This window comes from Galleria mellonella, unplaced genomic scaffold (genome assembly GCF_026898425.1).
Source record: "Galleria mellonella isolate WM207_F2 unplaced genomic scaffold, CSIRO_AGI_GalMel_v1 utg37, whole genome shotgun sequence".
NCBI lineage: Eukaryota > Metazoa > Arthropoda > Insecta > Lepidoptera > Pyralidae > Galleria > Galleria mellonella.
The window spans coordinates 538624-566060 of record NW_026442087.1 but is presented as its reverse complement, the minus strand read 5'-3'; the positions used below and the strand labels follow the sequence as shown (position 1 = coordinate 566060).

Below are 27437 nucleotides of genomic sequence, written 5' to 3'. Positions count from 1 at the left end.
GCTAACGATGTTTTTTTTTTATACCACTGAGGTGGGAAGCAAACATACGGCCCACCTGATGGTAAGTGGTTACCGTAGCCGTCGCTAGTCCCCCTTTACTAACAATCCCTTTTCCTCCCAAGGTATCAATTTATTCTCATCACGCACACCAGACGGGGATAGAATTAATTATTACTTTTTATTTTATTTTTTCATTTATTTAAACTTTAATGCACAGTGAAACTATGTACATATGACGGACTTAACACCGTACGGTGTTCTCTACCACTCAACCATTGGGCAAACCGAGAAATAAGTAAGCGAAGCCTTATTGAATTGCAGAAATATAAAAAGTAACACTTAATACTCGTATATTCACATGTTATATAGATATAAGTATATATTTTTAACCTAGATTACCTGGGGCAAAGAGATTGTTAGTAATGGGGTCAAATAGCTTCATTACTAGCAATATACCCTGTCAGGTCGACCTCCGCGTGGTTCCCCCTGGAATTGGTCAATTCTAGTTGAATTTGTTAGGATGGGCTAACTGACCTGCTTTCATCCTCATCAGTAATCTATCACTGGTATACCGATATATGGCCAGCGTATACCGATAGCGCAGACGGGGTTACCATACCATTATCACCTATTAAAAAAAACCTTAGATTACCTTTAAATACCAGACTACCTGCTGACATACGGGATAGTCCTTCCATTACTTCCTTCAAGAGAAGACTGAAATCACATCTTTTAACCAATTGTACATGATAATTCTATGCACTTATACATATGTATATATATTTATCTATTTACTCATATACGTATTTATTTATTTATTTACCTATTTATTCACAATAGTGTTTGATATATTTACATTATTTTCACTGGTGCCTTTTCTGCACTGGATTACCCAAATTAAATCATTTTCTCTCTAACTACACTGGGTCGGCTGGAAGAGATCTCTTTCAGAGATAAGTCCTCCCTTGCTAACAAGTTGTTAAACTAATCGTCGCATATATTGTTTAAGTGCAATAAAGTATATATATTAAATTATTGTTACCAGGGTGGAATTCATGAGTAAGTTCTACGAAGGCCACGGCTACGCCTTCGCACCGTTCTCCTTCTCGGCGATCCTCGAGAATGATGAAGAGGATCCACCAGCTCAAACCAACGGCGCACCGCCCGAGTGACAAGAGCTCACTGATATACATATAAACTAGCAATAACTAAACCAGTATCTAGGACTTTTTAGAGTCAAAGATAAGATAAGAGTTTAAGATGAGACTACTTCGATAATTTATTCTACTATTTTAATATACAAACATAAATACCTTAGATTGGGGGAAAGGGATTGTTAGTAATGGGATCTAACTGCCTTATTGCTAGCAATACACCCTATCAGGTCGACCTCCACGTGGTTCCCCCTGGAATCCATCATGATTAATTCTAGTGGAATTCGTCATGATGGACTAACTACTATTGCTAGCAATGGGTCAATTAGACCCCATTACTAACAATCCCTTTCCCCCCGCCAATTAGCGTGTTGTCACAGATAAAAAATAATTTCCTAAATACAGTTTAACGCGACCTTAAAAATTATGTTCAATAATCAAATTGTTTGGAGTAGTTAATCTTGTTTTAAGTAGATAGTTATTTTATTCAAATAAAAATAAGCTTAATCTAATACATAAGCTTTCGAATGTTAAGTACATGAATATATGTACTATGTATACCTACAATTGTAATTATTATATTATTATTTGTAATGTGAGTCAAGAATAACTTTGTTAGAGACTGATCGTAATTCTATCAAATGACTTTTACTGCCTTCTAAGGTAAGGAACAATTACAAATGTACCTAACGTTATAAAAGACATTTTCACATCTCTACGTAATTATTCATTACAAAATACTCGTGATCACTGTACATGCTCACATCGAAAATAGAATCGAGGCGTCTACCGTGAAACATAATTCCGAAGTGTCGAACTGAAATTTTGTTCGTACGATAAAACAGCCTACCTACCACGAAAGTTTGAAATTGCGGACCGAATAAATGTCACGAATTTGTTAAAATTACAAAAGATTTACTTTCAAAATGGTATAAGTTCGATCATTCGAACACTTCATTGAGAGGTTTGTGATAAAGGAAAAAATACTATACGTCTACAGAACTACTTTTTAAAGTTGTTTAGCCACTATATTGGTGATACGACTGTTTCTTTGTACATATTTTCGAAACTTTGGTAGTACAATACACGGTAAGTAGACATTTCACTAAATTCAAAACGAAATCTAGCCCGTATATAACGAAAGACATTTCGTACGTCAGAAAGTACTCCAAGTATTCAAACGATCGAAATTATAACACTTTCATGTATTTTTTATGATTGTGACAGACAGTGTGTATTTATTTTGTGTCGATTGAGTTTTCATGGTAGGTAGGTAATCTGCGATGCAATTTTTTATTAAATCATATTTAAATGTATTACGATTTGTATATAAATCTCTTTGTATCCACAATTATAAATTCTATTTTTAAAATACGAACCAAAACCGACAAGTTGAAGTGAGGTTCTAAATTTTTTTTTCTGCGATCTCTATTAAATTTCTGTATGCATAGGTACAGCTAGCTCGAAATTGTCAAAGAATGTAATATTGAGGATGACTTTATTAATTTCTTTTTTAGTTAAATAACCCTTATTGCTCATATACAGACGTCCCTCTTTTCCTTACACATTAATTACAAAATAAAACCATATTGCACAATGTCAATACAACATGTTCATTCTTTATTCATATTTGATGACGTCATCACTTTTCGAATCCTGCATTCAAAAAAAGAATGACGATTTATAAGTGCTTGTAAACAATTGTATTTGAATAAACATTATTTGAATTACACATATCTGTACTTCGTTAAGTTCTTTTTAGGCAAATTACAAAAATCAATATTTTTTATTGCAAGTATATAACAATATGTATTACTAGTAAGTCTAGAATATACCACGATAAGATATTCATTAAATAAAGTGCCTATTAAGTGTTTATATGTTTAACGTTTTAAAATAAAAACAAAATACAATTATTGGATTATAAGAAAAAATAATATTATTTTTCTTTAATTCTTTTTGATGAAATAAAATACGTTCCTTTTATTTATTTTTTTTTCTATCATAATCTTTAAATATACATGTCTTGTTTTTGAAAATATTCATGCTATCTATTCACTCTTTTGTTACTCTATTTTATATATATAAATAATATAAAATTAATAATAATTTTCATCTGTATAAGTTATAATAATTGTAAGTTATTAAACCTATAAGTAAAACTAATATTAGATAAATAAGAGATTTTGTTATTATAATTTTATTCTCACGGTTTTATACCAAAGAATTGTTTATATTTTATATTGTTTGTTAAACACTCTATTTTTTTATATATATAAGTATAATATATACTATACACTTAGATATAATTTATATGTTTCTATCGAAACCTATAATATTTTAACTAAAAACTGAATTAAACCTATTTTGCACTAATAAATTTAAAGTTGTAGAAATTTTATACATCAAGCTCTGAATCATCTAACAACATAATCTGACAAACAGACAACAACAATAAATAAATAAATAATGGTAATAGTAATTCTGGGATAAAAAATAAGTTTCTCTTAATTTAATCTATTTTACGTAAATAATACCTTCATAAAAATAAAACATACATTATTTTATATTTTATTCTATCAATTAACGAGTCTGAGCTGACTTTTCTATATACATATGTATACAACTACAGTATGTACAAATCATATCAGTAATGAAAGTAAAACCATTTTTTTTTTTAAAGAAAAATATTTTATTTCCTAAATTTGATTTCACTATATTACTTATTAATAACAAAATTAAAATAACACATATCCAAGACTTGAAGTAATTTTTTTTTTTACAAATATCACTCTATAGAACGGTTCCCTGTTTACCAGGTTAAAACAATTGCATATCGCTTTGCCTTAAAACGATAGGTAATAAATAATAGGTATATTTCGAAATGTAACTACATAGTTAAATACTTCGTATAACAGACACTTTATACAAAGGTCATTGACTTAAATAATTCTGTCCCATTTTTATGATCAGATCATCATTATGATAATTTTATGCTAGATTTTTTGAATAAAAACTCATTTAGAAACTATGAAACGTATACAAAAATTTAATGTAATTTTTTAAGTAACTTAGCTCCATTTGTATTTTTACCATGAAGCAGCTGTACTTGTTTGGCTGAGTTACAGTTTGTTTAAAGCGATGTGTAAAGATCAATTTTATAAAAAAAATCAAGTCTTTAGAACAATTTGTACCGATGGTGCCTGTTTTTACTGTTCTAAGAGAAATATACTATAAAACTAAACTAAAAAGAGAAATCTATCTATATATATATATATATATATATATATATATATATATATATATATATATATATATATATATATATATATATATATATAATATATAAACTATCGCCATATATATTAATATCTACCAGATTAGGTTTTAAGAACGATTTATGAGCTTAGAATACTTAGAATACCTATTTAATCGTAGAACACGATTGTATATTGAATTATTTGCTCGAAAATGTGTATAAAAGTGCCTGATAAATATTATATCGTTTATATATAAGTGAACATCGACTTTTTCTATGTCACAAACATTGAATTACACATATCTAGACTCTATATTCCTTTTTTTTTTAGTACGTTGTGGAACATGCTAAGGTCGGAGACCATACTGCCTAGTCTTCAATATGATAATTTGTCTGGAATTTTAATTTTCCAATGTTTTTAAAAATTTGTGTCGCTTCAATTATTCAGTCATAGTCTTCAATATTTTATTTGTCAATTACAGTTTCGTTAAGTACATTTTCATAAATTTCTTTTCTTGAGTTTTCTTAAACCAGTGGATTTAAGTTGTGAATGTAAGTAAGAAAATCAAATAAAAAAATAAGTAATTAGAAAAATCATTATCTTGCTTTTCAATAATAGTATTCTTATCTATATTCCCTTTAGAGGTATATAGTATAGGTGTAGGTACACCAAATATTTCTTTTTAAAATTATATCATTTTTTCATTATTCTTTTTTTAAAAACATTAGTGATTAACCGTAGATAGAGGACCGCAGGACCTTAATATAAGATTATTAATGTCTATCTACTACTACTACAATTATAAAAGAATTAAACAGCCTAAATATTTCATGACACCTCCTAAAAATTCAAAATTCAGCAATTATCTATTTTGTCATTTATTTAAATATCCTTCTATCTCAAAAACTGTAGTTTTATAGTATTCTATATTTTTTTTGTTTTTGTTGAAACCAATTTTCTTACACTTTATTATATAACAGTTTAAAAAAGATAGTTAAATGTTATTATATAGTCGTAGTACCTAAAAAACAACAAAATGAAATCACACACCACAAATTTTAAAACCTTTATTGCAACTTTATCTACACATTAAACTCAACTGCACGCTACAATGACATAACACAGAAATATTACGTATCTATTGACAGAACAAAATTCATAAAAAAAATAACAAATTACAAAATGTCATTCCTCAATAAACGAGTTCTACCCGAATTTGAGTATTATTTCTTTAACTTCTCGACTAATCCTAATTTTAGTAAAAAATTATCTATGAAAACTACTTTAAATTTTATACATAATTGATTAACTTCTAATTTAATATTTGGAAAATAGTCTTAAACATTTTCTTAAACATACAATTTTTTTATCAAAAAAGGAAATATAAGGACAATTGGTGTTAAATATTAAATATGCTCTTTTATATACTCCAAGTATATTTAATTATTGAATGTACCTACATTCATCAACAGTGTGATAAAAGACAAAATATGTTCAAATGATCAAACCTTAGATTACATAGATAGAGCTTCGAGCCTCAAAAACGGGTCAAATTTTTATCGGCTAATTGTCAAATTAGCTGTTTCTTTTATTATGAGTGTTCTATATATACATAGGTACGCACACAATATATCTTAAGGTATTATTTAATAAATGAAACATGTATAACTGTAACTACTAATAAACTGTAAATTTTTCTCATATTGGCTTTGCTGGAAGGAATCACTTTTAGAGATAAGCTCGTCATTGCTCGCTATTATGTTTTTTTTTCTACTTTAATAGCTTTTTGTGCCCAATAAAGAATAAAATGTGTACTTACATTGTAAGAGAAAATAAATATAGAAGTTATGGAGGAATCGCCCATAACTATTTATCAAAAGTTAACCCGCTTATATCAAAGCATTTATATGGAGATTATCTATATAATCTAAGAAGCAAAACCTATAATTTTTTTCCACCGTTGGAGAAGATCTGCAACATTTATCATGAAATAAACATGGCTTTCCATGCATCATGTTAGCAGAATATATCTAGCCATTAAGAAATAATAACAGGGTAAGTAAAAAGTAATACTAATTACCTTTGTGTCGTATATACTTGTAATATTACAATACATATATATTCATACAATTTATTGCACGTGCATAAATATAAAAGCAAATGGAGATAAAAATTCAAAAAACCTGTTTAAAGCAAACAATAACTTTTAAATGCCTATAAATTCAATTTTTCACATTATATATATTTATATTTGAATATTTCTATTCCAAACCCCCTTTTATACGTAGCTAATATTATTCATGATCTATTTTTACAAAACCTTTACGAAACCTGTAACAAATTATTACAATAAATTGCCTATTTTTACTCAATATTGTATATTGCTAATTTCTAAAAGTAATAATAATAAGTTCCAATAATTATTCACAAAATGTAGATTATAATTTGTTTAGTCTATACAAGACATAATAACTATGTATGTACCTATATGTATACTAATAAAATTTTATCATTTTATTAAAATCCATAATTCCCTTTGGTTGACTTCAATTTAGTGTCCTCTATCAACAATATTATAAAAAAAATTCGATCTTTATATCTACATGTCACTAATGTATACTGAAACTTTACATCAAGTCCATATAAGAAATATCGGTACCAACGCACTGTGAATTCTTTTCAACGTCCAAAGTTTCCGTTGCTACGGACTTTCTTACACTCTTCGTCGAAAGTCTTGTCTGTACACCGACTGACCTAGACGCCTTTATTTTAGGAAGTCGAATCCTTTTATCTTGGTACCGACAGCCCTTAGCTCCGGAGTCTTCGTAAAAGCGCTCGAAGCGCTTTGTTCCGCCGCTAGGAACAACCGTGACGCTGCATCCAACCAGTGTAGCGCGCTACATCAGCTTGAGTGACGGTGCGACGGGTCTTGGCTACCGCCGCGTCTAAGTCATCCTTGGACACCGGTGCTTCTAACTCTGACCGTTTCAGCTTACGAATCTGCTCTGGACTCTTGCCGGCTATTTTTCGACGCATTGTCATCATTGCTGCATCTCTATAAAAGCAAAGTTTCTTTTAGTATCGAAAAGTCTTGCGATTTACTTCGATTCGATCTCAACTAATAGATATTGCAGCACTTGAATGAATGAATGAATGAATTTTCATTTACTAAATATTGGTGATTAAATTATTAAATATTGGTGAGCAATATTTACCATTAAATAGGTCGTAAAACTAAAAACCGAATCTTTTTGTAATATGGATAAAATTATATTACGCCGACCCCAAATGATTGGGATAAGGGTAGGAGGATGATGATGAAATAGGTGTGTAAATGTTTTTTTTACAATTACTAAAATAATATAGTCATAGTATAACCAACATGAAAAAGGCACAGCTTTGTCCTGATAAAAAATAGGAACCTACCCATTTTGAATTGAAGATTTGAAAAACCCTAATAACTGAAAAAATTAAACTGGAATAATTATTGTAGTGTATAGCAGCTATTATATTCTTTAAAAACTCATTAACGTCCTACTGCCGAACATTGGGAGAAAGGGATTGTTAGTAATGGGGTCTAACTGACCCATTACCAGCAATATACCCTATCAGGTCGACCTCCACGTGATTTCCCCTGGAAATCATCATGGCTAATTCTAATGGAATTCGTCACGATGGGCTAACTGACCTGCTTTCATCGTCACCTATCATCCTTCACTGGTGCCCCGCCAGCGTATACCGATAGCGCAGGCGGGGTTACCATTCCATTATCACCCTTAAAAAAAAACTGCCGAACACTGAGAAAAAGAATACAGCCTATTATTACTTAGTTAGCCACACAGATTTTGTAGGAGCACGGGTAGTAGTGCCGTGTGGTTCCCGCATAGAATGGGTTACCCCTTCCTCTCCTGTGAGTGTCGTAAGAGGTAACTAAGGGAACTTAATAGTCGAGGAGTGGCCAGCAATGTTCCTCTTAAAACATCACCAAACCTAACTGTGGTTACCAACTCCCTTATTAAGCTTGGCAACTACTGGCAAAACTCCCTTTATTGGAGAGGCCTATGTTCAGCAGTGGACAGTTAACGGCTGACATAATGATGATGATGATGATGACATATAGCAATATCTATTTACCCTTAAAGGGAAAGTCAAAGGAACTAAGCCAATTTGATCTTCTGTAATTTTTTTTCCACTAATAGGTATATTATACTTTACCATCTCCTAGGTCAAGAACATGCTCTTGATTGATCAACGCACTACGCGAAAAACAGCTAAATACTCACCTGCATAGATTACAAATATCCGACCCACTGTACCCTTCGAGTCTGGATGCTAGCTCTGGCAAATCCACGTCATCGGATAACATCACTTCGCGAAGACATAACTTGAGCAGTTTCACGCGTGTTGCCTCTGCAAATATTAAAACAAGGTCAATATATTGTAATCAAGTATGTGTATCGTTGTCGAGAACTGTATTATGTTTCATTTTGTATGAAACACGAAACTAACTCCAATGACAAGACCCTTAGATCTTTACGTTATTTAAAGGCGACATTTCGCGTTGAGGTCACGCGTTCTCGAGTAAGCCAATAAAAACGAAATTATGAATACGATTTCAAGTGGTTTTTTTATTAATGGATGAAATAGTGACCTTGCCTGCGCTATCGATATACACTGGCGAGGCTGCAGTAAGAGATGATAAGTGAGGATGAATGCAGATCAGTTGGACCATTGTGACGAATTCAACAGTAACCACTGTAGTTCCCAGAAGGAACCGCGTGGAGGTCAACCTGATATTGCTAACAAGGAGGCAGTTAGACTTCATTACTAACAATTCCTTTCCCCCCCCCCCCAGATTTCAAATATTATGCCCCTATGATCTTAAATATACCATTGACTCGAATTATTAATTAGAACATTGAATCGAATGGGAGATTCAAAATTTCTATCGTTTTCGACCACAGTGTGTTTAAAAAAAAATACAATTTTACTGGAAAAACATTCTATTAAAAATATGCTATGTATATGTCTATAAATATAAGTACCACGTAATTAGCAGAGGCTGGAAAACTTCAAAATCACAAAGTTGAAATTCTGTATAAAAGTTCCTTACGGTTACGGTATCCTAGTGATCTATCTCTAAGAATAGATTATATGAAATAAGATAGACTAAGAAGAAGAATGATTCTAATAGTAACGGATCCATTCTCGGGTATGTTCTCTGTATATTTAAAAAAATCATATTACCATCTGGAAGTCCTACGTAAATTCTCTTCTCGAACCTTCTTCTGAAAGCTTCATCTATATCCCATGGGTGGTTTGTGGCCGCCAGCACCATTATTATCTTGTCTTGATTACTAAGAAAAAACAATAAATGTAATAACTAACTAAATAACTGATGTAATAAACGATCTGGATATATAAATATTCATTACCAGAAGTAACATAGCTTTCTATTTTTACCTAATGGTTAGCTGGTAAAGAATACCATACGCCATTAAACTCGTCATTTGTACAAATGTTATTGTGCAATAAATAAATATACAATTTGACAAATTTTCAAATGTACCTTATTCTACTCTTAAAATATAAGACTAATGTTTTTTTTTATAAACAACTATAACTAATTACTTATATGAATGTATCACCATTTTGTGTCATAAGTTTTTAAGCCGCCTTCACTAAGTCCTTTGACATGGTTTAAAGTAAGTGACAATGTTCTTTTTTATGGTGCTTTTTATATATGCATATATAAAAAGCACTGCAAGCACTGTACTGTAAAAAGCACACGGCTGTATAACAGAAATAAATAGATATTATTCTACCCCTTATTGTTCAAGAAAGAATATAAGAGATTTGATGTCAATATATCATAAATAGTTTTGTAAGTAGCATATATCTCTGGATATTTGATTAGAATTATTTTATTTAATTCGAAAATGAATCATTCACAGTGTACCGAACAGTTAACACTAAGCTCCGAGCAACGATTTATTAATTTGCTTGAAGATGACTCGTTTAAAGATGAAACACGTGACGCAAAATGAGCGTGGGCGAAATGGCAGTCGGAGATTGATGGCTAATATGAAAGGTTGCAGAAATTCTAGTAATAATAATAATTAATCTTGGAATGTACCAACATTCCAACAATCACACACATAATAATGATAGTGGAATTAAACAAAATAATTCTAATCAAATAACCAGTGATATGAACTTCCGCAAAATAACACCTAGCTCAGTAAAATATTTAATGTATATCTTACAAAGCAGCAGCAAGGCCATCCATCTGGATCAGGAGCTCCGCCTTGAACCTCCGCGACGCTTCGTGCTCCGAGTCGGCGCCTCGAACCGCGCACAGGGAATCAACCTCGTCCAAGAATATTGTACTCGGCGCGTAGAAAGACGCCTGTATAAATAAATTTATTAATTATATATTATAGTGATTTATTGTTCGTTTAGAGTTCTATATCTATATGGTCTAAACTATAAACAACAATAAATGCTAGAAAATAAAGAAAAAAACAAGTATACAACATTCGTCTCGACTTGAATCTCGTACAGTTGTCTTGTTGCTTGTGTTTGCATTGCTGTGTTTCGGCTTGTAATATGGAATAGCAATGAAATTACAAGGTACAGAGGTATAACACCTTAATTCTCAGGAATGGCAACGTATGAAGGGTATCATAGGCGACACAGTATACTCTGTTATGTCCATGGTACTGTTTATGTCTATAGGCAACGGTCACCGCTTTCTATCAGGTGGGCCGTCAGCTTGTTTGTTATTCTAAATTGTATAAAAAAATATGGTGTAAAATTGCCATTCATTAAACGGTTTTATTTAGCTCGACCTGTACGGTATTTATTTATTTGGGTCAAAATTAGAAATTGGAATTTAAGCACCTTCCCGTTGTCAGATTGATCTGAAATTTGGTACACACATTTAATTTAGATGACAATACAATATAATAAAATCAATAACATTATAAATCTAAGATGGCCGCCGATACAAAATGGCGGATTACATATTTTTCCTTAACCCCCGCAATATGGGTATCAAATGAAAGGGCTACACTAGTAAAACACGATGATTATGTCAAAATTTAAAATTCAAGATGGACGCCGTTCCAATATGGCGGACTAGGTACATATTTTTCCACAACCACCACAATATGGGTATCAAATAATAGGACTACACTGCAGAATACTGTCATTATGTCAAAATTTCAAATTCAAGATGGACGCTGTTACAAAATGACGTATTAGGTGGGGGCATGATTAGTCGTATCGAGAACAGTTGCGTCTAAGATTGTGTGACGTTAGAGGGGCAGATAAAAAAAAATAGGTAATTAGATACCTCGTTAGTAAGCGGTAGTTATACCACCCAAGTTAAGGTAATAGGTTAAAACGTGCCGAGGACTGTATGGCATTAGGGTGGATAAAAATGTAATGTCGTAAGCGCTTCCCCCTCAAGATTGGGCGCATCTTGTTGTATATTAAGCCTTGCCCCTTTACTGGACTGCGGGGGGGGGGGTCGACCGTTAAAATGCCCCTTAATCGTGGGAACAACATGGTAACAATAAACAAAAAATACCAACAAATATAAATAAGACTGGAGGCTTACCATCAGTACTTGAAATATTTGTAGGTGCAAAAGTAATGTTGCGGTCCAACATTGACGTTACAAAAGGATTGGTAAATGACGCTATAGGCCACATTACAGAAATTGTTTGGCCTCAGTTCCGTCGAACCCAAATGTACGAAACAGATATATCATCAGTTTTAATTGACTTTGGCACAGACGGCATGCACGTTATTTACCCTAAAGCCATACAGTTTCCAGCAAAATTCAATTATGGTACGGCTGAAAAAAGGATGTTGCCCTTAGTTTTGTCATGGGCATTCACCGTCCATAAAATGCAGAGCAGCACCGTCGACCATGCAGTAGTATATTTGGGCTCAAAATGGTTTGAGGAAGGACAAGCATACGTGGCTCTAAGTCGAGTCAAGTCTCTGGAAGGGCTATGTATTGAGGAATTAGATTTGTACTAAATTATCAGGTAAGAAACCATGTAATAATGATGCACTGAATGAATTAAATAGAATGAGGAATATTCGGTAAACAATTTCACTAAATACTAAAAACAAGAAAATAAAAATCGGTAAAAAAACTTTTAAGTTAAACGGTTTTATTTTATGTGCACTGAAAACTACAAAATAAATAAATAGTTACTTACCTATCAACCTACGTAGGTGATCTCGGTCATTAATATCTCTGATGGTAGTGGTTGTTATAACATGAACCATGTCAGCGGCCGAAAGGCAGTTCATGAGAGAACACTAACACCAGGGTTTGCTTGGTAGGTAAACTAAGCAGCCCACACTATAACAAGTAGGTATTTTGACCTTCTAGTTCAGAAATATTTTAGTACTAGGCAGAATAGCTTTTAGGCATATTAGACTAAAATAAAAACGTGGGGCCCCTCTGAAATCATACCTATAGCAGAGCATATCTTATACTTTGGTAGATCATGAGCTCGGCGTTCGCTGGTGAAGCCGTAACGGCTGGTTATTGATGGTCAAAACCTCCAGTTACGATTATAGTAAGTCGATTCAGCGGACCCTGGACTCCGGAGCTATGAGGTTTCGGATGCGACCGGGACAAACCGCTAGGATGATGATGATGACGATTATAATAAGTCGATGCAATCCACACTTATTATAGTAGAAAATAATACAGAAATAGTTAATGGGCCCCACGTTTTTATTTTAGTCTAATATGCCTAAAAGCTATTCTGCCTAGTACTAAAATATTTCTGAACTAGAAGGTCAAAATACCTACTTGTTATAGTGTGGGCTGCTTAGTTTACCTACCAAGCAAACCCTGGTGTTAGTGTTCTCTCATGAACTGCCTTTCGGCCGCTGACATGGTTCATGTTATGACAACCACTACCATCAGAGATATTAATGACCGAGATCACCTACGTAGGTTGATAGGTAAGTAACTATTTATTTATTTTGTAGTTTTCAGTGCACATAAAATAAAACCGTTTAACTTAAAAGTTTTTTTACCGATTTTTATTTTTATATAACAAATAATATATATATAACATATATTAGATATCTGATTGGGTAAACTTTACAAGACAAGCCTTAAATTAATCCATTGATAACTTACCGGAACGGGGTGGCATACAAGAAAACGATACACCTAATGAAAAGTGGTAATCATCGCCTACATACGATATACATCATGAGGTTCCTACGGTTTAATTTAAGCCATATATAGTATATAAATATCTTGTAAAAAACTAAAATGAAAGGGTTTAAAACAAACTATAATTGCAATTCTAACCATGTCAAATAAAAGTCTGACGAGCTTCTCGGAATCGCCTCTGTACTTCGACGTCAGTGTTGCGGAGGACACATTAAAAAACGTAGTCCGGCACTCGGTCGCAACTGCTCGTGCGAGCAATGTCTTGCCTGTTCCAGGAGGACCTGTTAGTAGTACACCCTTCCAAGGTCTCCGGATGCCCTACAAGTACACAGGTAAGTGGATGAATGTATTGTATAAATTTTAAATAGTTGCATGATGTCAATGTAATGTGGAAGCGTTGAAATATGAGGGAGATAAAAATCTATTCGTATTGTTTTGATTTTCGAAATTTCTTCTAAAGACATTTCTTCCACCAATCCATATAGTCATTCACACTTCATCCTCCTCCACTTCATCTTCAAATGTGATATTTAAAAACAGTTCAAAATGACGTGGCAATAAAATATAAAGCAGTGGCCATGAGTACTGATCCGATATATATATATATTGGATTAGATAACCGACATTTAAGATATCCGTTATCGAGCCAACATAAGATATTGTAACTACAAATATAGGTTATATGTTTGTAGTCTCTAATATACATGTAGTAGTGTATCTAATTTACATTACTCATCCCTGTCTAACATTGAAAAAATTCAAACTTATTAGATCTTAGATCTTCAGTGACTTTTTTTCAAGACTAATTTATGCAGAAAGTAGAAAAAATAGATAACAAAATTTTGTTTTTAGCTTTATATTCTAATTTATTGGGTGTTTAATTAAACACCCAATAAATTAGAATATAAAGCTTCACTGATTTTTTGTCTTTCAAATCTTAAAAAACTTAATTTTGACAAATTTTAATAAACAATGTTGAAATGTTTGCAATATTATTCAAGAAAATAATGTCGAAAATGTATAATTAATCGCCAACTCGAAAGGGTAAACGAGTGAGCAGCACACGATGTTATCGCTCACGCGAATGCCCAATTTAAAGTAGGTCTTATTGCGTCTAGTGAGGTAATTACAAAATTAGTACGATGTTCGGAATATTACTAGTAGTTGGGAATTTTCACTTTTTGAGATTTCTAGAAAGAGAAAACCTTTAATCTCTACAGTCACTTTCCATTATTGTATCATTTACCATGGACCATGGTAAATGACCATGGACAGGAAATTCATTTTCATTCTGTAGAACCTCAATGGTCGAATACAGCGCGGTTTCAGATAATTATATCTCAAGAACACTTAGGTTGTGAAATGAGCTTCCTACTGGGTAACTAGCGTGCATGAAATTCTTCTAAAAAGGTTCAATAAAATTTATTAAAGGTATTCCATTTACCCTCAACTGGACCATATGCTTGTTTGCTACCATTGTAATATAAAATAAAGCTTACACAAATTACCTTAAAATAATCGGGCATAACAAGAGGCAAGACCATTGCTTCTTGCAGAACTGACTTCGCATCGTCCAAACCGATTACATCCTTCCAACGGACGTCCGGATTCTTCTGCAATATATCCCTTTCAAGGGTTTCCACAAGATGTAATTCATAACCAGTAGCGTCAAAGGCTTTTTCGTCCTTTTCTGGTATTGTTATATCAATTCCATCGCCTGAAACGTCTTTTCTCATTGTGGGTTTGATAGGTACCAATTGTCTTCCTCTAGACCTTGGCATTCTTTCGACCGATCGACACTTTCTGCCACTTCCAACTGAAGAAGATGTGGAGGAAGTCTTCCGTGTAACAATAGAAGGTAATGTTGGCTGAATATCTGGATCTCTTCGTCGTAATGTGCCCGCCCATTTTTCTGTTGTTGGATCTGTTTGCTTCACCTGATCTACGGTTTGTTCTTGGAATGTGTTTGCTTGAGTTGGTCTGACTACTGTAAAATGCATAAGGAAACATTTTGTATATAAGTGTATATATATATACAAACTTATATTCAAACTTATATCAAATTTCAATTAGTTGTGAAATATATAACACTAGTTTTACCATCACCAAGAATATCCATTATAGTTCTGATAGAAGGATATCGCTTTTCAACTTGATAAATAATTTACGATCTATTTTATGATATGGTGCACCAAACTACACTACGAAATTGTGAACTGTAATAGAAACTGAATTAATAAAACACCCATAATTCTAAGTATTTGAACCTTGTGTAGGTGGATGCCGTGTACCGTTAGCAGCATGTGTATCAGGCTGGGGCTTCGCTCTCTCACGCCGTACTTCGCTCCTCTCAGTCCTAACACCGTCTCGGGGAGGATCTTGGCTGTTTCTGTTATCTCCGTTCCTCCGAGTGGTCATCCTCGCGAAGCCAAATGGCTGGAGACTCTCGACCATCATGCGGTCCATCATCCGAGCCATTTGGTGGAACCCCGAAGATGGACTGTCAAAAAGTATTTTCGTTTAATTTATAACAAAAAAATTCTGAACCTATGCTTTTCTGTAACTTCGACATCACACTTGCAACTTTAGTTTAAATCTATAAAAAAGAAAAATAAAACTACCACCATTTTTATCGCACCCCTTATACGGTGGTTCAGCATAATTAATATCATTTGCTACCTATAAATACCTGTGGCTACGGTTATTCTTTCTATCAAGCCGTCAGCTTTTTTGCCAATTTCATTTTATACTAATAATAAAGACCCCATATCATCTGATTCACTTTTCTCGTCTATTTGTATAGACTAAATAAATTCATACAAGAAAATGTGCTTTTCAAAAAGGACACAAAGCATATGACTGATACAAGCAGGCACCATCAAAGTCATCTTTTTTGCATTGCCAATGAGTGATAGCAAGATTTTTGGTCACAGTACCCGATTATATTACTGCCTTACATCTCATTTAATAAGATTAAATTTCTTTCATTAATCTGACATACCCGAAAGGCGAATCATGTTCAAAGAATTGTCTCAGCCCTCCAATATTGGGGTATAAAAAATCGCCAAATCCAAAATCCATCTTCTTCAATACTCTTCGGCCATTTTTTAAAAACATAGATATATCTGTTAAAGCCACATCTATGAGGGTCACTAGAGGTCACGGCGCATTTTTTCAAGTAATATATAAAGAAAGTATGTCATTAAGTTTTACCGGATTGGAATATAATTGTGTGCTATTTGGCAGGTTTGTTTTGTGGTGGTTGCTATGGTTACGGGTTTGCGGAAACTGACCATTGTTTGTTGCGTATGGCAAGTATGGCGTTACCTATAAGTGTCATTCATTATCAACGCACAGACGAATATCAACCCTAAGCTGTTACGTTAAGATTCAAAACTGTTTTTATTTTTTATTTTTTTTTTTTTGTCTGAAAATAGAATAAGATTAAGGTCCTTGACTGGTCTAGTTTTGGCTGTTGTCATTAATCATTTTCCATGTAGTTTTACTTTGGTCTACTTTTATAGCTTAACGTGTGTAGTATAGATAAAAATTATGACTATAGATGCATTTGAAAATACTTCAAAATCAAAATGGTATAAGTATTACTAAAACTATATAACTTTAGTCTGCAATAATAAAAATTATATGAGAATTTATATACCTAAATTAATTTTTTATTATTATTTTCGTTTATCTGTTAAATTTTTCGATTTCACCTTTCTTAGTGTGTATATATATAGTGACATATATATATATATATATATATATATATATATATATATATATATATATATATATATATATATATATATGAAAGGGATGACCTATTCTATGCCGGGATCATATGGTGCTACGGAAGAGGTAAAATGTATACGGGCAATAAAATCTCTTTCATTTAATCTATATTCTAGCGAAACAATTTAATTTTATTTAAAAAAGAACACCAGAGGGCGCCACCTTTAAGACTATTTAAACTACATTCTTATACTTGGGAATACAAAAAGACCTAATCATAACATAGAATTATGTAACAAGAGAATCTGTTTAAGAAAGTTCTAGAATGATCTCCATGGTCTCTCATCATACACCTCTAAAAGATTACCTAATTATTAGATCACAATTATGCACATTGCATTGTCAGTTATATTTTTTTATACAACTTAGAATGGCAAACAAGCTGACGGCCCACCTGATGGAAAGTGTTAACTATCGCCTATAGACATGCGCAGTACCATGGACCCCACATACATTGCCATTCTTGAGAACTCATATTTTATTCCTCTGTACCTTGTAAATTGAATGCCATATCCCACCCTTCAAACCGAAACACAGCCATGCAAACACAACTGCTTCACATATAATATAGATAGAAAGACGACTGGGACAGAGGTACCCAAGCAAATGATTAAAGTACGAAGTCTCCCTCTGGCTCTCGTTGAATTTTTGTTATTCCTGCGTACAATCGAGCGGTAATTAACGCCATATGGTGTAAGGTCCGCCATTTACACTGTCTTGGTGTATTAAAGTTCAATAAATAAATAATGATACGTAAATAAATTTATTTGTATGTCAGACGTTAACTGCCTCACCATCAGTGTTTTACGAGTCACATCCTTATAGGTACCTAAAATGTATGCGCTTCTTCATGAACAAGTCTCTAATAAATCTCGCATAATCGACTCCAATTTGAGTCCACGCACGTCGAAAGAGTCCTTGAAGTGGTTTCGGAATGGTTTGACTTAATATTTATTTAATTAAACTTTATTGATTAATAAAATGTGGTACAAAATGGCGATCTTAATGCTGTGGGCATTCTCTTCTATCAATTATTCTCTTTGATCCTTTGGTCACTGAGTAAAGAGTACAAGTTGAAGTTAATATTAATGTGTAAAAATTTATTTCCACCGGCGATAGTCACTTACCATCAGGTGAGCCGCAGCTAAAATATATGAAAATCGGTTTGATAGTTTAGTATTTAAATTAACTTGTTTTGTCATGACTGAAGTCGATGTTTTTTTTAAAAAAACTAAACAAGTAAGGAGGTTATTGCCAACAATTGCCACGCTTGGTAGACAGATAGGCTACCGCCGTTAGGTTTTGGTGATATTTTAAGAGAGACACTGCTTCCCATCCCTCCATCATTGAATTCCCTTAGTCACTTCTTACGATACCCACGGAACAGAAAGGAGTGGTCCATTCTATGACAGGACCACACGAGAACTGTTGTGTAATATTAAATTTTAATTTTTTACTATAAATTCCGATTAAAATAAATAAACTCGGTACAATTTACTCCTTTATTAATGCTATACAATTTTTGATTAAGTAAACAAGACTCCAATACTGACAGTATTTTTATAGGACTAGCAGAATAAGTAATACCTATCAATTAAAAAATAATCATTAAAATCTACTTCAAACAAATGAAGACATCACATCACGTAACGTACTCAAAAATAAAGCCCAGTTTAATTGAAAACTTCCCTTATTTGAAATCGATTGAAAATGGCTCAACGATTTCCTGACAACTTAAGTTTACTATAAAAACAAATTCAGCCTTCAATATTTCCCTTGAAAACACCCTGCACCTGCAAAGGTAAACGAACTCAATGTTTATCCATTGACGAAATGGGGGTAAACTTGACAGGCCGAACGAATGTGTGTCAGAGGTGAATGACTAGACAATACACATATGTGCGGGGTCACTGACCCAGTCATTCATTTCCAATGCAATCGATGTACACTTGTCAATAATTAATGGAATAAGTCTTAAATTACCCAATCGTTTAATATGGTAATATTGATTGTTCCAATTAGATTTTACATGACGTATTATAATATCTGTCTATCATCACGCCAAACTCTTTGCAGAGTAAGCAGAGAGATCCGGTTACTTTGAAAAATAATAATAACACAAACTTTTTGCCTGCTATTTTATTCAGATGTAGGAAAACCAATGAATAATAAACTAGATAGCTTATATAGATAAAACATATACTAGATTTTAAATTAAACCTTCAGACACACATCTGTGATGGCATACAATTTAGTGTAGTTGTTTTTGCGTAATTCCGAAACAAACACACATACAGTCAGACAGACAATTCCTAAAAAAATATTGTTTAGACTTCTATTGATCTTATTAAGACCCCTTATATTAATATTACTTAAATATCTCTTTACAGACTTTCTTTGTAGTATAGTATATGCTGATAGACAGTGTGTTTGTCCATTTTTCCATATTGTCATCTGTCCAAGTAACCTTAGGTGATTTACTAAAGACAATATATGTTTACATCAAATGATCTTTCCAAAATTTATATATAACTATATGCAATTATATATTTACTTCCTCAATAGATGACAAGCTCCAGTGTCTAAACTACATTACAATAAAACCTTTTTTGTTAACATGGACAACACTTCCATAGATTAAGGATACTTCTTACCTGCTCTAGTCCATTGAAATTGGGGGGAAAAGGATTGTTAGTAATAGGGTCTAATGAACCCATTGCTAGCAATACACCCTATCAGGTCGACCTCCACGCGGTTCCCCCTGGAAACCATCGTGGTTAATTCTAATGGAATTCGTCACGATGTGCTAACTGACCTGCTTTCACCGTCACCTATCAACTCTCACTGGTGCCCCGCCAGCGTATACCGATAGCGCAGGCGGGGTTACCATACCCCTATCACCCATTAAAAAGTCCATTGGAATTGCAGCACATTAGGGATTCCATGTGTTGTGAAACCTCTTTATATTTGTTATTTTATTTTTCTGTCAATGACATTATTTGAATATTTTTATTGATGTTCTTTCTTAAACAATCGAATTGACTTCTTATAAATTTTCTGAACTCATCATCTACTACATTTTTCTTCACCTGCTTCCATCGATACCTAATTTTATTTTATTTTATTTATATTATTCGGATTACTCACACCATGATTATTTTGTGCTCTACGTTTATAGTGCTAAACATACATCTGTGGCGTACTACTTGCCATCATAATACACCTATTATTCTGCTGATTTTCTAACTTCTTTTGTTTTACAATTCTATCATGATCTTTATGTTTTCCTACCGATGTATACAAGATTTTTTTATACAACTTAGAATGATAAACAAGCTGACAGCCCACCTGAAATAAAGTGGTAACCGTTGCCTATAGACATGAGCAATACCATGGACATAACAGAGTATACTGTTTCGCCCATGATACCCCTCATGCGTTGCCATTCCTGAGGACTCAGGTGTTATTCCTCTGTACCCAGTAAATTCACGCCATATCCCACCATTCAAACCGAAACACAGCCATGCAAACACAACTGCTTCACGGTTGAAACACGAATGGGACAGAGGTACCCAAGCAATCAACTTTTGTACAAAGTCTCCCAAATAGAGATAGAAGAAAACTACAATATCAAGCATTTTAATTGTTTACCCGTTTCTCTTAATATCTTAGACGATAATTTTACTTTCCATATGGAAGGTATCAGCTAATGTTTATGAGCCTATTGAGTTCCTTTTTGCATTTTTTGTTTGCGTTCCCAAATATGTTTTTCATAAATTCCAATTAAACTTGGTAAAGACATTTAAACAGGATATGACATTTTAATGTGATTACCTCAAGGCAGGCTACTTCAGGATCAATTGGATGATTAGGTGTGTAAATGAAAATGAACTCTGAATACGACGCCCACTGCACAATTTATTTTATTGAGATGAATAAACCGTATAGGCCTGTCAACCATGCATACAGTAGGGATGGAGAATCCACAAAAGCATACAGTTATATCTGATGATACAGCCATATCAACTTATGAACGCTTGCAATAACTGAGTCATTATAACATGAACGTACATATAATTGCATGACAGCAGAAAGTGGAATCAATTCTTGTATTATTTAAAGAAATATATTTCACTGGGTTGGTGCTACAAAATATTATACTTTCTCTATAGAGATGAAAACCTTGATTTGATAAATAGAATCTAACAATAGAATAGAAATAAAAATCCTTAAACATTAATTATGAGTCATATAAACAATGACGTGACAGTAAAATAGATTATAGGTATAAAAGAAAACAAAACACCAAATTATGAAAGTGGACGAAGCAAGAAATGTAAGGCCATCTTCTTTCTATTTGCTTACTCCGCTAAAAACTTGAGCATAAGAATAAATGATATTCTTATGCTTGAAATAAACAGCGTTTAAAAATTGTGACACGTATAAACACTAAATAAAAAAAAAAACACTAAAATGGCAGGGGACGAACTCAACAGAGTAAAACTTTGCCTCTGTAGCATCTGTGTGTCAAGTGAGTTACAGAGATATTTCTAGGTACGGAGATATAACAATACCATAGATTAGCCATGGAATCACAAAGTAGTAGTGCTGTTAATATCTATAAGGTACGGTTACCACTTTCCATCATAGTGAGCCTACAGCTTGCATGCCATTCTAAATTGCATATAAAAGTCAAATTGCTCTTAGATCCAAAACAAAATTTACCACAAGGTCCAGTGATGTCATGCTCATGTAGAAAATTTTGTAAACTTATATTAATTTTTTAACGTTGATTACTTACATATACAACGGAAATTTTATGGATTTACTGTGTTGTTCGTTTCTGTGTAGTTCTGAATTTTATGAAATTATTACGTTTGTAGTTTTCGTGTCGTTTTGAATTTTATTAACTTACTGTGTTTATCGTTTTCGTGTTGTTCCGAATTGTATACATTTACTGTGATTGTAGTCTCCGTGTCGTTACGAATTTTATGAACTTACTGCTTCGTCATTTCTGTACCGATCATAATTTTTTGATCTTATTGTGTTTATCGTTCCAGAAGTCGAAACAATTCTCAGAAACGACAAACACAGAAAGTTCATAAAATACACAACAAAGTACATAAAATTTCCGTTGTGCATATATGAAGACATGCTCGTAGAAGATTCTAAATATTCCAATTTTGGAGTTACCAATATACAAGCAGACCATTTCATTTCAATAAACCTAATGCTTTTACTGGACACTCTACATAGACGTGCAGTTTCCAGTTAAAACAAAAGTATGATCAATAAAAAGACCAGTCTGTCTGGACATGCGACACGTAACCACAATAAATTCTAGTTATCTGTAACTCCCACATGCGTGATGACGTATTTTCAAAACACAGAACTCTTTCTAATACCGACCATTAGATAGGGTATTATTACAACAAAAAAAGCATTAGTCATTCTCTGTCTAATATAAACACTAGAACTCCAATTATACTACATTAAAAGAACCAAATATTCAGAACCTATATGTTTCGCCTTGAATCTATAATTTTTTGATACTAATTAACACCTGCAATGCGACATAGTTTATATGGACTTTAATCAAAGGACATAGGGACCACTTCAGCAGAGGGAGACTCTGTATAAAAGTCGATTGCTTGGGTACCTCTGTCCCATTCGTGTTTCAACTGTGAAGCAGTTGTGTTTGCATAGCTGTGTTTCGGTTTAAAGAGATGTGGCGTGAATTTACTGGGTGCAGAGGAATAACATCGGAGTCCTCAGGAATGGCAACACATAGGGGAATATCATGGACGAAACAGTATACTCTGTAATGTCCATGGTACTGCTCATGTCTATAGACGACGGTTACCACTTTCCATCAGGTGGGCCGTCAGCTTGTTAGCCATTCTAAGTTGTATAAAAAAAAATTGTTTAAAGAATAAGTGATATCTATTGTATCCTGTATTAGCTTTCATCAACTAATAATTTGGTAGAAGTCTACTTCACCATAATTAGTTTCAATTTGCCATTATAAATCAACTGTCCTGTCTTTACCCTCAGCTATCATTAAATTTGATATTTAAAAAAAAAGAAGCCAAAGCCATAATTTTTAGAAATTTTCTCTATGTGTATGTATGTTTGTTCTGGCATCCTGCAAAAACTACTACACCAAATTGGATGCGGTTCACTGGTATATTCCTGAAGGTATATAAGGTATATTCCTATATCTATGTATAATCTTGATACGCTATATGGAAGTGATCTATTCCTTATGTTTTTTTTTTTACTTCTGATATTTTCCTTTATAAAGTAGCAAGCTAAAAACTAGTCATGAATATTATAAACAACCTGGGAATGAAAGGACAGAATAATATTTGTATTTTTGTTACATAATTCTTCTCAAGAACTCTATATAGTATATTCAGTCCTAACCGAAAAAAGGGGGGAAGGGATTGTTAGAAATAGGGAGGTTAGTCCCTATTGCTATCAATATACACTATCAGGTCGACCTCCACGCGGTTCCCCCTGGAAACCATCGTGGTTAATTCTAGTGGAATTCGTCACGATGGGCTAACTGACCTGCTTTCACCGTCACCTATCATCTCTCACTAGTGCCCCGCCAGTATATACCGATAGCGCAGGTGGGGTTACCATACCATTTTCACCCACAAAAAAAACCGGAAAATGAGTACGAAAACAATGAACTTTGTACCTCCAACCGCGTTCTTCTAATCGACTTCTCGGCTTGTTACAAAAAAAAAATGGGTTTACTCATTGTCGCGAAATAAACCTCGCGTGTGCCCTACAAAGCACCACCACCGTAATTACCGTCTACATCTCTCGCTGGGATCTTTTTAAAAGTCCTACTAATATTATAAATGTGTTATATTTATAAAATAAAAGCATATTTAGATATTTATTACTCTTTTTTTTAACCGCTTAAAAGAAAGAGATTAATTTTAATGAAATTTGGTACACGGGTATGTCATATCTTAACTTAGAACTAGGGGGGGAAAGGGATTGTTAGTGATGGAGACTGAGAATCCTATTGCTAGCAATATACCCAACCAGGTCGACCTCCTCGCGGTTCCCCCTGGAAACTATCATGGTTAATTCCTGATGAATTCATCATGATGGGCTGACTGGCCTGTTTTCATTCTCATCTATCACCCTTCACTGGTGCTCCGCCAGCGTATCCCGTTAGCGCAGGCGGGGTTACCATACCATCTTCACCCATCAAAAAAAAACTTAGAACTAAGGGTGAGTATATATAGCAATATCTATATATTTTAGTTATAATTTCTATATTCTAGTCCAATAACGAATATGTTAAAAGTCCAAATCTAAATCCAAAAAATAATGTTGGATAACAGATTTTTAACATATTCGAAAATAGATATCCGACCGATATGGGCGATATCGAAATGGGTGATAACCGATTTTCTACCATCAATGCCAGAAGAACCCAATATATAGATATCAGATCGCTATCCATATTACCTACGCGTGAATTAATGTATAAAATACCCATACATTTTATACACTAATTCATGCGAGTGAACCCGCGAGAAACAACTAGTTAGAAAGGGGGGAAGGGATTGTTAATAATGGGATCTAACAGCCTCATTACTAAAAATATCAGGTCGACCTCCACATGGTTCCCCCTGTAAACCATCGTGGTTAATTTTTGTGAAATTCGTCACGATAGGCTAACTAACCTGCTTTCATCCTCATCTGTCATCTATCATTGGTGCCTCGCCAGCGTATACCGATAGTGCAAACGGGGTAACCATAGCATAAAAAAAAAACAAAAAAAAACTAGTTAAAAAATGTAAAAGAATTGGAAGCTGAATTCTTAAGTAAATATTGATAACGAAAAATTCAATTTGTCCTTTAAGCTTAAAAAATTAGACCTTATTATACACGTGTCGCCGTATGGTCTCGGCATAGAATAGGCCCTTCCTTTCCCGTAAGTGTCGTAGGAGGTGACTAATGGAGTGCGAACGATGGGCAGCAGCGTCGCTCTTAATACACCTCCCAAGCATAGCAATTACTGGCAAATTCTACAAGGGGAGGCTTATGTTCAGCAGTGGATGGTTTAAGGCTGATATGATGATGATGATGATGATGATACACGTATTGTATAATCCGAATTGAGTAATATTCTGTAACCATGGAAACAACAGAAATGCTCTTCAGGTTGACCACTAGATGGAGTTGTTAATTTAGTATATATATATATATATATATATAGTGTGTGCTAATATATGTGCTAATATATAATTTAATCTGGTTATTTTTGCAATAAAATATTAAGTGTATTAACGAAATTTTAACAATAAAACTCAGTAAAATTGCTGCTGGACAGCTAATAGCGTAAAAACCCGTCCAAATGCGTGTTAGATATGCATCAAAAGGGTTCCGTAGTCATATTTTGTTCAAATAAAAAACTGGATTAGATATAACTGTTATTGGCTTTAATACTTAATATGCCTGTCGACCTACAATTATTTGTTTTATATTCAATGCACTGTAGAACTAGTGTCTGTATCAAAAAAAATATTTTATAATACAAGCCCAAAGCTTAATGCAAGAATCATTGTTAAAATATATTACCTTATCCAAGTATGTAAAATAAATAAATAAATAAATTCAATACTGATATACTGAGTTAATTTAAATCCTTTCCTATGGGTGTCGAAAAGGCGACTAAGGGAACTTAATGATCGAGCGATGGGCAGCAGCGACCCTCTTTAAACATCAACAAAGCCTAACAGCGGTTGCCAACCCGCCTACTAAGCGTGGCAACTACTAACAAAACTCCCAAAAGGAAGGGCTATGTTCAGCAGTGGACATATAACGACTGGTAAGATGAGTTGTGTCAGTTTGTAAAGAGGGTAGCAGATAGATATTTGTATATTTTTACTCAATTAAACGGATGAACAGATTTGAGTAAAACTCGATATAAAGATCACGCGATAAAAACATTATCACGTGATTTTTATCTTAATGCATTCGAATTTTAGAAGATATAAAAAAAATAACTATAGTTGACAAAATTGCTGTTAAAAATATGACATAATTTTTTTAACATATTGTAAATAATTCCAAAATTTTTGTATGTAAAATTTCGATACGGTCACTGTTCAAACATCTCACCATCCAAGGTCCCATTCTGAATGGAAAGCGGGATGCGCAGCCATAGCACCCAGCGGCACTCCGAACCCGAACTCTATCTTGACAGCGTCGTCTGACCTCCTTGGCCAAGTACCTTGAACACTCTCCCGAGGTTCCGTTCCTGTGCCAGTCTTTGTGTCGTTCGTCATTTTTTAAATTTGAATTTTATTGTTTCTTATTTAAAATTTAATGTCTCATTACACTATACCGGTTTCAAATTAATTTTAATGAAAGTTTAAAAAATTCAATCTTTTGGGAATAATTAAATATAAATATTAACGTCCTTACCAAAAACTTAGACATCAAAGTTTTGAATATCACTTATAAGTTATTAAACCTTTTTTGTCACTGTAAATATTATTAAACGACAACAGCGTCAACGTATATTTAATTAAAAATATACATTGTAATAAACAATAAAATATAAAGTCATAAATAATTATGAAAGCACAATAAAAATCGCGTGTCGTCGAATCGAATGAGTTTTTGCGGTCTACGCCTCTACGGCGCGTGCTACGACCGTCCGCGGCGACTGCCCGGCATCTACACACAATTGTAGTATATGACCGCTACAGTCTACTATCGTACCGTCCACCGTTCACCTATGACGGCCGATGACCGTCTCAATGCCGACACCCTGTCATTACCAATTTATAATGTCCTAAATCTAGTTATAGTTGAAAAGGTTTATCATTACAATGTGGAACATGGAATTCTCTTGACAATTTATTAATATTTAAAGTCCATTAGGTGACAAGTTTAAATTGTTTTGTTTTCCATAAAGAGAATATGTATGCCACGTATGTTCTATTTACGGTACACTATAAAATCCTCATTGAA

At 33.4% G+C, this 27437-nt stretch overlaps 2 protein-coding genes across 4 annotated transcripts in view; one reads left to right on the top strand and one right to left on the bottom strand.

Moving 5' to 3' along the window:
- The window catches only part of LOC113515484 (V-type proton ATPase 116 kDa subunit a 1-like), a 40209-nt gene extending 36379 nt beyond the window's left edge, over positions 1-3830 (top strand). The window contains exon 14 of the mRNA XM_052897563.1: positions 1046-3830. Within this exon, the coding sequence (XP_052753523.1) occupies positions 1046-1172 (127 nt within the window). The 3' untranslated portion in view covers positions 1173-3830. The remainder of the gene's footprint in view (positions 1-1045) is intronic.
- Positions 3831-5466: 1636 nt separating this feature from the next.
- LOC113515509 (katanin p60 ATPase-containing subunit A1-like) lies at positions 5467-27186 on the bottom strand. 3 transcript variants are annotated; one of them, XM_026899749.3, is made up of 8 exons: positions 26580-27186; positions 15923-16131; positions 15140-15618; positions 13770-13949; positions 10681-10823; positions 9662-9771; positions 8698-8824; positions 5467-7469 (listed from the first exon to the last, which is right to left on the bottom strand). In XM_026899749.3, the coding sequence occupies exons 1-8, from the start codon at positions 26744-26746 to the stop codon at positions 7271-7273; spliced, it is 1614 nt and encodes a 537-aa protein (XP_026755550.2). In that variant the 5' UTR covers positions 26747-27186; the 3' UTR covers positions 5467-7270. The 3 variants fall into 3 exon arrangements, with proteins under 3 accessions (XP_026755550.2, XP_026755549.2, XP_031766146.2); XM_026899748.3 differs by having other exon boundaries at positions 15899-16131; positions 26580-27184; XM_031910286.2 differs by lacking the exon at positions 26580-27186 and adding an exon at positions 16633-17079 and having other exon boundaries at positions 15899-16131.
- Positions 27187-27437: the final 251 nt, after the last annotated feature.

Coding starts and splice junctions, on each gene's coding strand:
- LOC113515509 (XM_026899748.3), bottom strand. CDS start 26,746: ATGACGAACGACACAAAGACTGGCACAGGAACGGAACCTCGGGAGAGT. Junction 15,619..15,898: donor ACGGCATCCACCTACACAAG/GTTCAAATACTT, acceptor TGCATTTTACAG/TAGTCAGACCAACTCAAGCA. Junction 13,950..15,139: donor TTATGCCCGATTATTTTAAG/GTAATTTGTGTA, acceptor GTGTACTTGTAG/GGCATCCGGAGACCTTGGAA.